At 36.6% G+C, this 13,332-nt stretch overlaps 1 protein-coding gene across 3 annotated transcripts in view; it reads left to right on the top strand.

The window, feature by feature from the left end:
- The first annotated feature begins 12,746 nt into the window (after nucleotides 1–12,746).
- The window catches only part of LOC144453546 (mitogen-activated protein kinase kinase kinase kinase 3-like), a 62,379-nt gene continuing 61,793 nt past the window's right edge, over nucleotides 12,747–13,332 (top strand). For all 3 annotated transcript variants that reach the window (XM_078144862.1, XM_078144861.1, XM_078144860.1), the window contains exon 1: nucleotides 12,747–12,950. In XM_078144862.1, coding sequence (XP_078000988.1) covers nucleotides 12,843–12,950 — 108 coding nt within the window. In that variant the 5' untranslated portion in view covers nucleotides 12,747–12,842. The remainder of the gene's footprint in view (nucleotides 12,951–13,332) is intronic.

Genomic DNA, 13,332 nt, shown 5'->3' with positions numbered 1-13,332 from the left:
CAATAGATAGCTGTCTCAAGGATATCGGATTTAGACCACACAGGATTCCAAGCATACTCGAATACATGAGACGACGGTCTGCATTTCATAAATATCTAGGATTCATAGTGATCATTCATCAATGTTTTAAAATTACTTTTAGGGCATTAAAAACGCCCATGAAAACTGTAAATGGATTGCATTAATTATTTGGCCATTGGCCATGTGTTATGTATATTTAGACTTTAAGGACGTCACAATAAAGCACACTGGGAACAGGCACTTCACTTCAGATTTTGGTAAGAGACTTGGCTTCGCGGGAAGTCAATGAACGAGGCACTATGCTGGGTGTTTGCCTTCGTCTCGAGTGTAGATCTTTAAACACTGTGTGTAGTCTGAGCTAATTCCCTTTAAAGTTCAAGTGTGATCCTGGTACGTACATACAGAAGTTGAGTCGGATATGAGATATGAGAGTGATTCGGGCGTTATTACTTGGTCTATCAGCTTTGTGCGAAGATAAGTAGTAATATTGGTGGCGATCAGGGGCTTGAAGAACCATTTGTGTGTATAATGAACCAAGTTTGAACCTTACGAAGACTTACCGACAACCTTTAAGAAGAAAAACACAACCCCGCTGGGTGAGTAAAACAAATTAACACTGTAACGAAGAAACAATGATGGAAATCTGGCCTTGCACGAGAAGAAAAAGTTTGTACAAAAAAAGATGCGAAGAAGATTCAAGAACTTTTCGAAAGGAAACTTTAACGATTATGTTCCAATGGTGGGAATGCTACACGAACTAGAACTGATAACATTGCAGTAACGGAATATAACATTGCAGAAGGAGAGAATGTGTCTGAAAGCGTGGAATTTTGAATAACGAGAGACAACGATAAAGACTATGACAAACTTTGAAGTGAAGCCATCAACGCGACCAGCTGACAGGCGATTGGAGATATCGCGTATCGGACGCTGATGCAGACCGAAGCAGTTCGCATGTGAACTACATATTTAAGACTTTTGACGGACAAAGAACTCATTAATCATACGGTAGTAATTTTTTTTTAAAGATTGACATTATTATTATTGCGCGAATTCATTTCTATTCACGATCAGCGAGTTTGTTACTGTGTGTACAAAGCTAATCATGAGAGACATGTGTAAGAAATAATAATGATTGTATGCTCGATTTAGTTTGACGACGAACAATTCTTGGAATCTATTTTCTTACCACAACCATTTCAGTGATGCTGTTTTACATCTCAATGGTCGCGTACAAGCAGAAAGAATATTATTGATTTATCTATGGAGAAATTTTAGTTTTAATAAGAATATTTCTTGAAGTATGGAGTATTGGAAACTCCTCGAAGTTTTGTTGACTCTGAGTTGTAGTGAGCCGAAAACGCTACAGATAAATGCGTTGCTCACACGTTGAGTCTGATTTTGTGATGTAAGGTTCCTATGGTAAAGGAAGGAACCAAATTGATATAGTATTTTATTGAATCTGCTGTACAAGATAACTATTTGAATTCGAATTGGGTGTAAAACAGAGATCCGACCGAAATGAGCTGTGTTAATGTCTATACAAATTTCCTTTCAAATTCCGCAAGAATTTATGAAATTCCTCAGAAAGGACCATTATTACTTGAGCTGCGTGCATAATTTCTAGTGGTATTGATTCAAAGGGTATATTGAATTGCAATGAGAAAATTGCCAACCTACTTATGGTCAATCAGGTTACTTGTAATGAAAACTAAATTGACTTATTGGATTAATATTAATGGTCTTAATAGTTCTGTACAAGTCGTTAACATACTGAAGATGTCAAATTTTAAACATGGATGAACAGCTAAGATGCCTGTAATGTTTAAATAATGACGTAGGGTTTCTTACACGACAATGATGGTGTTGGTGCAACTGACTTCTCTTGATGACTGTAACAGCTGATTAGTTAGTGTAACTTAAGGATAGCTGTAAGACAATACATTTAGGTCAGTGTTCTTGATAGCTGATATCAGGGTGAAATCACAAGTTACTAGACTTAGATTACTTGAATAACATTGACTGGTTAATTTTGACTTCACTAAACAAAGACGACGTCACTGACACACACTTTTATGCTACACCATTTTTTTTCATAATATTGATTTCGTCTGCAGTTAAAGATTCAATTTGGAATATGATCACGAATATGGCATGCTGACCATTTGTCAGTGACAATTTTCAATATTGGCGTGATGAAATATTTAAGAGTTAATATTTATTCATAGCATAGATATTTAATGTCATCATTTGATTTTACGAGACAGATACCTACATTCCTTTCAGATAGGAATACTTATGTTATAATTTAGTTATGTACACGATGAATCGGGTATAACTTGGTCAACATTAAAACATTCTCCTATTTATATTTCTTTATGTTCAACTTTTAAATGCTGCAGATATAATATTCCTAGCAAAGTTCTTTAGACCTGAGAATTCTATTGATGACTGTACTTGTCTGGTAGTGTTAATGAAAATAGAGGGGGCCCGAACAGTACGTTATGGATGGTCATATCTATCAGTATGATTGTGTGAATGATTGAAAAAGACTGGCCAGTCGAACGTATGTTTGTGATGTGATTGAGAAGTACACAATTCAATAGCCAACTCAGGATATAATTATTCTACGATTCAATTTTCTAATTATCTGTGATGTCTCTCTTTGATGTCATTTATTCATTAAAGTACATGTTGACGAAACAAGTATATCTGGTTCGGAATTTGAGATTTTAGCAATCTTAGTTTTCAAGGGTCGTATAAATTTTACATTTCTAACACGACATACGAAAAAGCATTGATTACTTCTCTTTTCAATTTTCATTTATGAAGGGTAAATTATTTTTTTAGATATTTTAGTCTGTAACGAGGGCGTTACAAATTTTGGAAAGAGGGGAAAGTGTCACAGATGACACATTTATATTTTCAGTAAACTGAATATTTTAACAACATCGCATGGCCTAGTTTGACTGAAAGGTCAATAGATAGCTGTCTCAAGGATATCGGATTTAGACCACACAGGATTCCAAGCATACTCGAATACATGAGACGACGGTCTGCATTTCATAAATATCTAGGATTCATAGTGATCATTCATCAATGTTTTAAAATTACTTTTAGGGCATTAAAAACGCCCATGAAAACTGTAAATGGATTGCATTAATTATTTGGCCATTGGCCATGTGTTATGTATATTTAGACTTTAAGGACGTCACAATAAAGCACACTGGGAACAGGCACTTCACTTCAGATTTTGGTAAGAGACTTGGCTTCGCGGGAAGTCAATGAACGAGGCACTATGCTGGGTGTTTGCCTTCGTCTCGAGTGTAGATCTTTAAACACTGTGTGTAGTCTGAGCTAATTCCCTTTAAAGTTCAAGTGTGATCCTGGTACGTACATACAGAAGTTGAGTCGGATATGAGATATGAGAGTGATTCGGGCGTTATTACTTGGTCTATCAGCTTTGTGCGAAGATAAGTAGTAATATTGGTGGCGATCAGGGGCTTGAAGAACCATTTGTGTGTATAATGAACCAAGTTTGAACCTTACGAAGACTTACCGACAACCTTTAAGAAGAAAAACACAACCCCGCTGGGTGAGTAAAACAAATTAACACTGTAACGAAGAAACAATGATGGAAATCTGGCCTTGCACGAGAAGAAAAAGTTTGTACAAAAAAAGATGCGAAGAAGATTCAAGAACTTTTCGAAAGGAAACTTTAACGATTATGTTCCAATGGTGGGAATGCTACACGAACTAGAACTGATAACATTGCAGTAACGGAATATAACATTGCAGAAGGAGAGAATGTGTCTGAAAGCGTGGAATTTTGAATAACGAGAGACAACGATAAAGACTATGACAAACTTTGAAGTGAAGCCATCAACGCGACCAGCTGACAGGCGATTGGAGATATCGCGTATCGGACGCTGATGCAGACCGAAGCAGTTCGCATGTGAACTACATATTTAAGACTTTTGACGGACAAAGAACTCATTAATCATACGGTAGTAATTTTTTTTTAAAGATTGACATTATTATTATTGCGCGAATTCATTTCTATTCACGATCAGCGAGTTTGTTACTGTGTGTACAAAGCTAATCATGAGAGACATGTGTAAGAAATAATAATGATTGTATGCTCGATTTAGTTTGACGACGAACAATTCTTGGAATCTATTTTCTTACCACAACCATTTCAGTGATGCTGTTTTACATCTCAATGGTCGCGTACAAGCAGAAAGAATATTATTGATTTATCTATGGAGAAATTTTAGTTTTAATAAGAATATTTCTTGAAGTATGGAGTATTGGAAACTCCTCGAAGTTTTGTTGACTCTGAGTTGTAGTGAGCCGAAAACGCTACAGATAAATGCGTTGCTCACACGTTGAGTCTGATTTTGTGATGTAAGGTTCCTATGGTAAAGGAAGGAACCAAATTGATATAGTATTTTATTGAATCTGCTGTACAAGATAACTATTTGAATTCGAATTGGGTGTAAAACAGAGATCCGACCGAAATGAGCTGTGTTAATGTCTATACAAATTTCCTTTCAAATTCCGCAAGAATTTATGAAATTCCTCAGAAAGGACCATTATTACTTGAGCTGCGTGCATAATTTCTAGTGGTATTGATTCAAAGGGTATATTGAATTGCAATGAGAAAATTGCCAACCTACTTATGGTCAATCAGGTTACTTGTAATGAAAACTAAATTGACTTATTGGATTAATATTAATGGTCTTAATAGTTCTGTACAAGTCGTTAACATACTGAAGATGTCAAATTTTAAACATGGATGAACAGCTAAGATGCCTGTAATGTTTAAATAATGACGTAGGGTTTCTTACACGACAATGATGGTGTTGGTGCAACTGACTTCTCTTGATGACTGTAACAGCTGATTAGTTAGTGTAACTTAAGGATAGCTGTAAGACAATACATTTAGGTCAGTGTTCTTGATAGCTGATATCAGGGTGAAATCACAAGTTACTAGACTTAGATTACTTGAATAACATTGACTGGTTAATTTTGACTTCACTAAACAAAGACGACGTCACTGACACACACTTTTATGCTACACCATTTTTTTTCATAATATTGATTTCGTCTGCAGTTAAAGATTCAATTTGGAATATGATCACGAATATGGCATGCTGACCATTTGTCAGTGACAATTTTCAATATTGGCGTGATGAAATATTTAAGAGTTAATATTTATTCATAGCATAGATATTTAATGTCATCATTTGATTTTACGAGACAGATACCTACATTCCTTTCAGATAGGAATACTTATGTTATAATTTAGTTATGTACACGATGAATCGGGTATAACTTGGTCAACATTAAAACATTCTCCTATTTATATTTCTTTATGTTCAACTTTTAAATGCTGCAGATATAATATTCCTAGCAAAGTTCTTTAGACCTGAGAATTCTATTGATGACTGTACTTGTCTGGTAGTGTTAATGAAAATAGAGGGGGCCCGAACAGTACGTTATGGATGGTCATATCTATCAGTATGATTGTGTGAATGATTGAAAAAGACTGGCCAGTCGAACGTATGTTTGTGATGTGATTGAGAAGTACACAATTCAATAGCCAACTCAGGATATAATTATTCTACGATTCAATTTTCTAATTATCTGTGATGTCTCTCTTTGATGTCATTTATTCATTAAAGTACATGTTGACGAAACAAGTATATCTGGTTCGGAATTTGAGATTTTAGCAATCTTAGTTTTCAAGGGTCGTATAAATTTTACATTTCTAACACGACATACGAAAAAGCATTGATTACTTCTCTTTTCAATTTTCATTTATGAAGGGTAAATTATTTTTTTAGATATTTTAGTCTGTAACGAGGGCGTTACAAATTTTGGAAAGAGGGGAAAGTGTCACAGATGACACATTTATATTTTCAGTAAACTGAATATTTTAACAACATCGCATGGCCTAGTTTGACTGAAAGGTCAATAGATAGCTGTCTCAAGGATATCGGATTTAGACCACACAGGATTCCAAGCATACTCGAATACATGAGACGACGGTCTGCATTTCATAAATATCTAGGATTCATAGTGATCATTCATCAATGTTTTAAAATTACTTTTAGGGCATTAAAAACGCCCATGAAAACTGTAAATGGATTGCATTAATTATTTGGCCATTGGCCATGTGTTATGTATATTTAGACTTTAAGGACGTCACAATAAAGCACACTGGGAACAGGCACTTCACTTCAGATTTTGGTAAGAGACTTGGCTTCGCGGGAAGTCAATGAACGAGGCACTATGCTGGGTGTTTGCCTTCGTCTCGAGTGTAGATCTTTAAACACTGTGTGTAGTCTGAGCTAATTCCCTTTAAAGTTCAAGTGTGATCCTGGTACGTACATACAGAAGTTGAGTCGGATATGAGATATGAGAGTGATTCGGGCGTTATTACTTGGTCTATCAGCTGTGTGCGAAGATCAGTAGTAATACTACTACTACTACTACTACTACTACTACATTTTGTACTACTACTACTACTATAAGAAAAAACAGTTTGGGGTCATCGTGCATTTAGAGGTCAAATCATTTTAGAATCAAACATGGCCGCCAAATAGTGAGTTAACCACTCTATGAAAGAAAGATCTCTTACAGTTCTTCTAACCGGTGTTATTGACTGGACATCCCTATTGGATCAAATGAGCGACTGGTTGTTTTTTTCCGTGATCCCGCTGATCACATATTCAAAAGTTGTTTATTCTTTCCCGACTTCTCAAAATGAACGCCGTGAAAACAGATGGCACGTGGCCGCTCCTTCAACGAAGGTACACATTAAAATAGTGTGTTGAAAAGAATCCATGAAAAGAATCATCTCATACAGTGTTCGGGTTTGAGTAGGGGTGGACGCAAATTGTCACGGATCCTCTCACCATCTCGCCCTTCGGCCTCTAACATAATCTATGTCATCTAATGCCCCCCCCCCTCCCTACGACAACGAAAATCCTAACCATCTTCCCTGCCTATACAGCAATGTAGAGATTTACATCTTTATTACTATACATGCAATCGTTTATGTCTGGTATCTTTTCTTAAATCAAAATTTGCATCTCACCTTTTTAGCTGCGTTGAGGATAGCTTGACACAGGAGAGGTACAGACTTCGCCCTCATCGTCCAACCACCGCTAACAGCCATATCAACATTTAAATATGCAACGTTTCTGACAGCCAGATTCCTTCCAAATTCCTACATACAAATATCACAGAACATTTACAACACACAAAGAGGCTATCAACATTTGAAAAAAGGATATGAACTTGAAACATGCATTAAGTATCATTTCATTGTGTCCAAGATTTGGATAACTTTAGCCTGTACGGTTGCAATAATATATATTCGTAGACGACTGAAACCTACACAATATACAAGCTAGACAAACGTAGCAAACAAAACTGACAAATGCCAAGGTACCAAATATCGCACGTATTACACCTGTATATATCAGAGTCAAGTTCAACTGGACAAAATTAGTGAAGAATATTTGTAGAATTTGGCTTTGTATACTCTTTCAAGTCTATTTGGTTTTCCATTGGTTTATTTCTACATACTAATGCCAACTAATGTACAAACGACAAGCAGTAATTCTTGAGACATGACATATAATGCATAAAGCCAATCAAGTCATTTGTATGGGATTGGGGTCACCCATCCTATAGACACATTATCAAAGAGTGGTTGGGCTGTCACTCCCACCCCTACCCCAAAGAAAGGAGTGGGGCGCTAGGGGGGAAGGAGTATCGAAACGCGTCTCTCTTGCGGTCGGAAAAATAAAACACTTTATTAGAATGACATAACAATGGCAAAGTTACCTCGATGCACTCCGTCGATCCAATCAATCCGTACTCCTCAGCAACCCAGCTACAGAACACAATTGAACGACGAGGGCGCCATTCTAGAGTAATCGAAAGACATTGCATAAGATTATCTTCTACGAATTCAGATTATGTTTTACCTTTCAATTTCCTTATATGCTTTATGATCCCGAATTCTTGTCGGAAATCAACTGATTTAATATCGTTTCGGCTCATGAACATTTTTTATTCAATCGAAAATCAAATGGTACTACATTTATACAATTTTCGAAGCGTTTCTCTAACAACTGACATGCTGTTATATTGTTGGAAAGGAGCGCTTTAATATAGTAGATTCTTTATTCTGTTATATTTATCTATGTTTACAACTCCAGCTATGTGATGACTAGATACCTTTCTCTTTGACAAGCTTTCCGAACGCTCGACTAATTTCCAACATTGCAGCAGTACCACTTGATGGATCAACAGCACCAAAAACCCAAGCATCGTGATGATTTCCAACGATGACGTAGCGGCCTAGATGGATGATAAATAATGAGCAATAACTACATTACTACAACTCTTAATTGCTAAATGATATTCACGAGTCAGATTCGACACGCCTAAAAATAGTCTGACTGTTATCCCAAACAACTATATTGGTCTGAGGCGTTGAATACATAACGTTACCAATTTGTAATTTTAATCTGGTAAAGATTATTCGGAGCGAGGCTAGTCTGTTTTGGTCCCGATTAGTCAAATCGTTCAATTTACACAGTTGTTTTCTATACATGCTAAGGGGACCTTCAACAAGTACAGATGAGGTAGAGTCATGGGAATTAGGGGCCAACCCATTTAGTGAATGGTCCTTAAAGGTTGGCAACACTGACCAAATATTAAAAGACTTTCAGACAACCAAAATATTTGACCAAAGAAACTACTTGTTGCTATTGGTGTTATGATACATTACCTGGTTCAACGGCACCGCGAATGAATCCACGTCCATCTACGCTCGGTTTTAGTTTGAATATCCATCCTGACTTTCCTATCACAGAATATAAGATCAATAATTGATAGTATGTTCCTTACACCTTGTTTTCATATAACCTTCTGTGATTGGCTTAGACCGTGTCACGTGGTATGGACTAGTGACCGACAGTGACCTCTATTTGCATACAGAGTGTACTATTAGTTTTCTATTTTCCATAGGGCATTACTATAGTAGCACTAGACAAGTCCTACCAGTGATTTGCTTTGATTCTAGAAAGAATACGTGCATGGGAATGTGATGTGTTGTAAAATATTTAGTGCCTGCCTGAAATCCCCCCAAAATATTCAGTCTACATACGAGACCTGGCCTTGCCTGGCCTGTACCTGGCGTTTACCTGTGTTTTGTACCGACCGAATACTTTTCGTTGGATATTGGAAATAATTATCCCCCTTTCCACGTGTACCAAAATATGACACAGGGAATTGGTAAATTAATTTTTAAGCAAACATTGTACAAATATAAACTAGTTAAAATATTATGCACATATGATCCTTTTTAGCAGCTGTGTTGACAAGAGTCAGCTGATCACACTAACTGTAGATCATGATCACTCCATGACTCGTTGTGAATACCTGTCAACATTGTAAATTCACACATCAAAAACTTACCTGTTAGGATCAATGAAACTAGGTCCAAGTTTGTAGGTTATGTTCAATCCTCCTTGCCAACTGGGGGGGGGGGGCATCATCTCCACCCAACTCTCTGAATATTGAAGCAAGAAAACATAGTTAACACATTACATGTAATACATTTCATTTACCGGCAAAATGTCTTAAGAAACTGTATTTATACCATATAAGTGTTGCATGCACAGTTTGTTATTGTTTTCTGCATGCTAGTTGTATCAAACAGAACCGCCGAATGAGAATTTGAAGTGGGCTAAAATGACTCCACAACAAATAATGGCAGATAACAGTAAAGACAAGGATGGTGACATTGGCAGTGACACATACAGTAATGTCATTTGAATAAATACTAGCGAGTCACAATGACACTGACAGTGGAAGTTCAGTCAGTAAAAGTAAATCACGTGGTGACTGAGACGGTGAATCTTTAGCTACATGTACGCGAGGTCAGACTTTATTGACAAATGGCAGCGTTGCAACTCATTTCGTTTTCTTTAACAATTACAGCCTGTTACAGATTAATAGAGAGAGCAGATTGCAACCCTACTTGCAACAAACTCACTGTACTGTCATGAGCGAAACACTGTTTCAAACACAATACTTGGAGAAAAGACATATCAACCATGAAGTGCGTGGAAAGAAACGCAATCACTCAGAGGAGAACATTAATGACTGAGCACATGAAAATCCTTGCAGGTGCAGTGACAAACCATGAAAATCTAAAGTATATGGAAAGACGATTACTCAAGATGAGCACGTGACAGTACATTATCATATGAGAATCCGTAGTGATGAGAAGCCATTCAAATGTGAGGTGTGTGGGGAAAACATTTACCGGGAAAGAACATCTGACCCTACATATTACGATCCATACTGGTGAAAAGTTACACAATTATGAAGTGTGTAGAAAACCACATAGATTTGTAATAACAATTTGACAGTACATATGAGAATCCATACTGGTGAGAAGCCATACAAATTCGAATGTGTGCGGACAGATATTCGCTCAGATCAGGCGAGAAACGTGACCCGCCACACGAGATGACACACTGGTGAGATACCATGCAGATCATGCGAAATATGTGACAAAAAATAAATTTGCTGTTAAAAGCGTCTTGATTGTACACATAAGAATCATTCTGGTGAGAAGCCATTTTAAATGCGAAGTGTGTGGAAAGACATTCAATAGTAAATGTGGCATCGTCTGTCCATAGACCCTCCTCCAACGTTGGTGGCGGGTGTACAGTCTATCACATGCATGAAAACCCCATAATGCATAGGATTTGCGCCAAGCAAAGGAAATGACACGAAAGACCCATCAACGTCCCTATACATATATGAAGTTTTAAAATACCCCTATATTAAATAATACTACCCAAACATAGATGTTTACGCGAGAATATCGAATGGTAATCTGCGCGACATGGAGGAGGGGAACTTCTGTAGTAATTTCGTTACAAGATTGTCATCCGGTTAGATGCCAAACTATGGCAGTATGTATTGGAGTTTTTAAGATGTAATGTTTTGTCGGCTATAGTGCCCGAGGATAATTACTTGCGCGCCCCACAGATATCCCGAATGTTGCTATCTGAAATGATAGCAAGATGATAATAGACATTCCGATTAATAAAACTTTATTTTATTAAGTATACTAGGTCCATGATACGTTATTTTTTTCTTTGACTCTCAAAATCATTGCTTAAGGATTCTTTTCAATGTGCCAAAGTCTAAATCACTGTGAAAACGTTGAAATAAGACTCAATCAATCAAGTGACCTAACTTATTAGATGGTACTGGTGGTGAAACGCCATACAAATGCTCATGTAAATGTGAACATTCACTATTAGCTCTTTCGCCTGAGAGGGCGCCATCAGTGCTTGACATCCTCAGCTGAGGACAACTGGTGTGTTTATCAATAAATGACAATTTTTCAAAATCTCTTATCAACAGTTAAGGTTTTTATTGTTGTTGTTGTATTTTTTGTTGAATGAATGTTTGTTTGTTTGTTTGTTTGTTTGTTTTGTTATTAGCCCTTGTAAAAAGTAACTTGTACCTATATTCATCGGAATATTTGTATCATCGGAAGGTTAACGCCAACCTAGACAATGGGACTGGCTTGTTTATCATACCTATTTCACAACTACTCCCATCGAACTTGAAGTTTAGACTACATATTTTGCAAACTAATATTTGTACTTTTGATTTATTTAGTTACTTTTGTTGTCCATCATCTTCAGCGGCGCTACAATTCGATCACTGAAAAAAAGCCTGTTCAATCCCTTGATAACATCTAGGACTGTGGACTCAAGTAAATACACTTAGGTAGACTTCCACAAAGTCTATAATTTTATGCTTCTTGGCAGTTTCAGTTCAGATATACTTTTAAAATTGACGGATTTCGAGAGTTGGGCTTGGGTTGTTTCACAGAACGGAGGACCTACTGCAGCACTTACAATCGACTAAACTCGAACCTGGTATTAATAACTCATAAATGATCCAATTATGTATTTTATCTTGCGGCATATCAAAAAATGTTCAGGAAATTCCTACTGTTCAATCAACTGTTCTAACAATGCCAGAAGACAATCGTAATGTTATTGAAGATATGCATCAACATTAACATAATTTCTCATCCATACTTATGGTCACAAGCTGATAGTCAATCAGCTTGTGGCCATAGTATGGCTGAGAAATTGGTATTTGTTTTATTATATTTACTTCGTAAAATAACTTTTCTGCTTGGAAAAACGATGCGTAGCAACAAAGACCAACTCTTTGTTTGTAACCCAATAAATTGAAGAAAAAAAAGTTATTTTATTTTGCTAATTGTTGTACACTTGGTAACGAGGCTAATCTCGATTAGTTGCTAAATGCAACGATTTTGCAGTCTTTTTCTCTTTTCAAATTTGTACATTTTTTATATTGTTATAATTTATTCATACGATTTATTCATATGATTTATGAGAACAAATTATTTATTGTTGTCAATGAATAAACAGTTTCAATATTAGTATGATATTTTGATTTTTTGGTCGATTCCAGGCAGATGTCCTACATGCATATCTGTGATCTGTAACACCTGTCGTCACGCCATTGTACGAATAACTTGTGTACATGTGCGACACATTCTTGTAAAGTGCGCCCTCGTCATTTGCAACCCATAATGCCCAGCGATTACGACAGGAAGTGTAAATGGGGCCAAAAGAGTCATCGAAATGAGTAACGTTTTTCGTCTCACCGAAATTTACAGCTAGTTTTTTGTTGGTTTACATGACTTTACCGAGGAAACACGACATTTTTATATGACGATGGCTTCTGGTACGAGTTCAGAGATATCTAGGAAGAATCCACAGGACGATTTTGACTTAATTCAACGTATTGGAAGCGGAACGTACGGAGATGTATACAAGGTCAGTCAGTTGATGTCTGCGGTCTCGTAGAGAGAGAGAGTGAATTCGAACACTAAAGTATTTTACTTGCTTCATTTAAGGAGTTTTAAAATGTTTCACTTACTCATAGATCGCCATCAGTAAAATTCTAACTACGTCTGATACTGTCGTTGCTATATTTTAACGAAAAACCTGCTATAAATGTCAAAAGTTTTTAGTTTTAAAAGTAAAATTGTCGATGAAATTGAACACCGGCCTGGGTTGTCATCTTTCCATATTTCCAAAATGAGTAACGTTTTACGCACATGGAACTTAGAAGTGGCCAACCTCAAATATTTCTTCCACGAAGTCTCTTCGTTTACGATGGAATGGGGTCGTCGTATAAAGAGCGGAAATTTATCAT

This window comes from Glandiceps talaboti, chromosome 2, assembly GCF_964340395.1.
Source record: "Glandiceps talaboti chromosome 2, keGlaTala1.1, whole genome shotgun sequence".
NCBI lineage: Eukaryota > Metazoa > Hemichordata > Enteropneusta > Spengelidae > Glandiceps > Glandiceps talaboti.
Note: the sequence above shows the minus strand (reverse complement) of the source record. Positions and strands in the feature narration are given on the sequence as shown.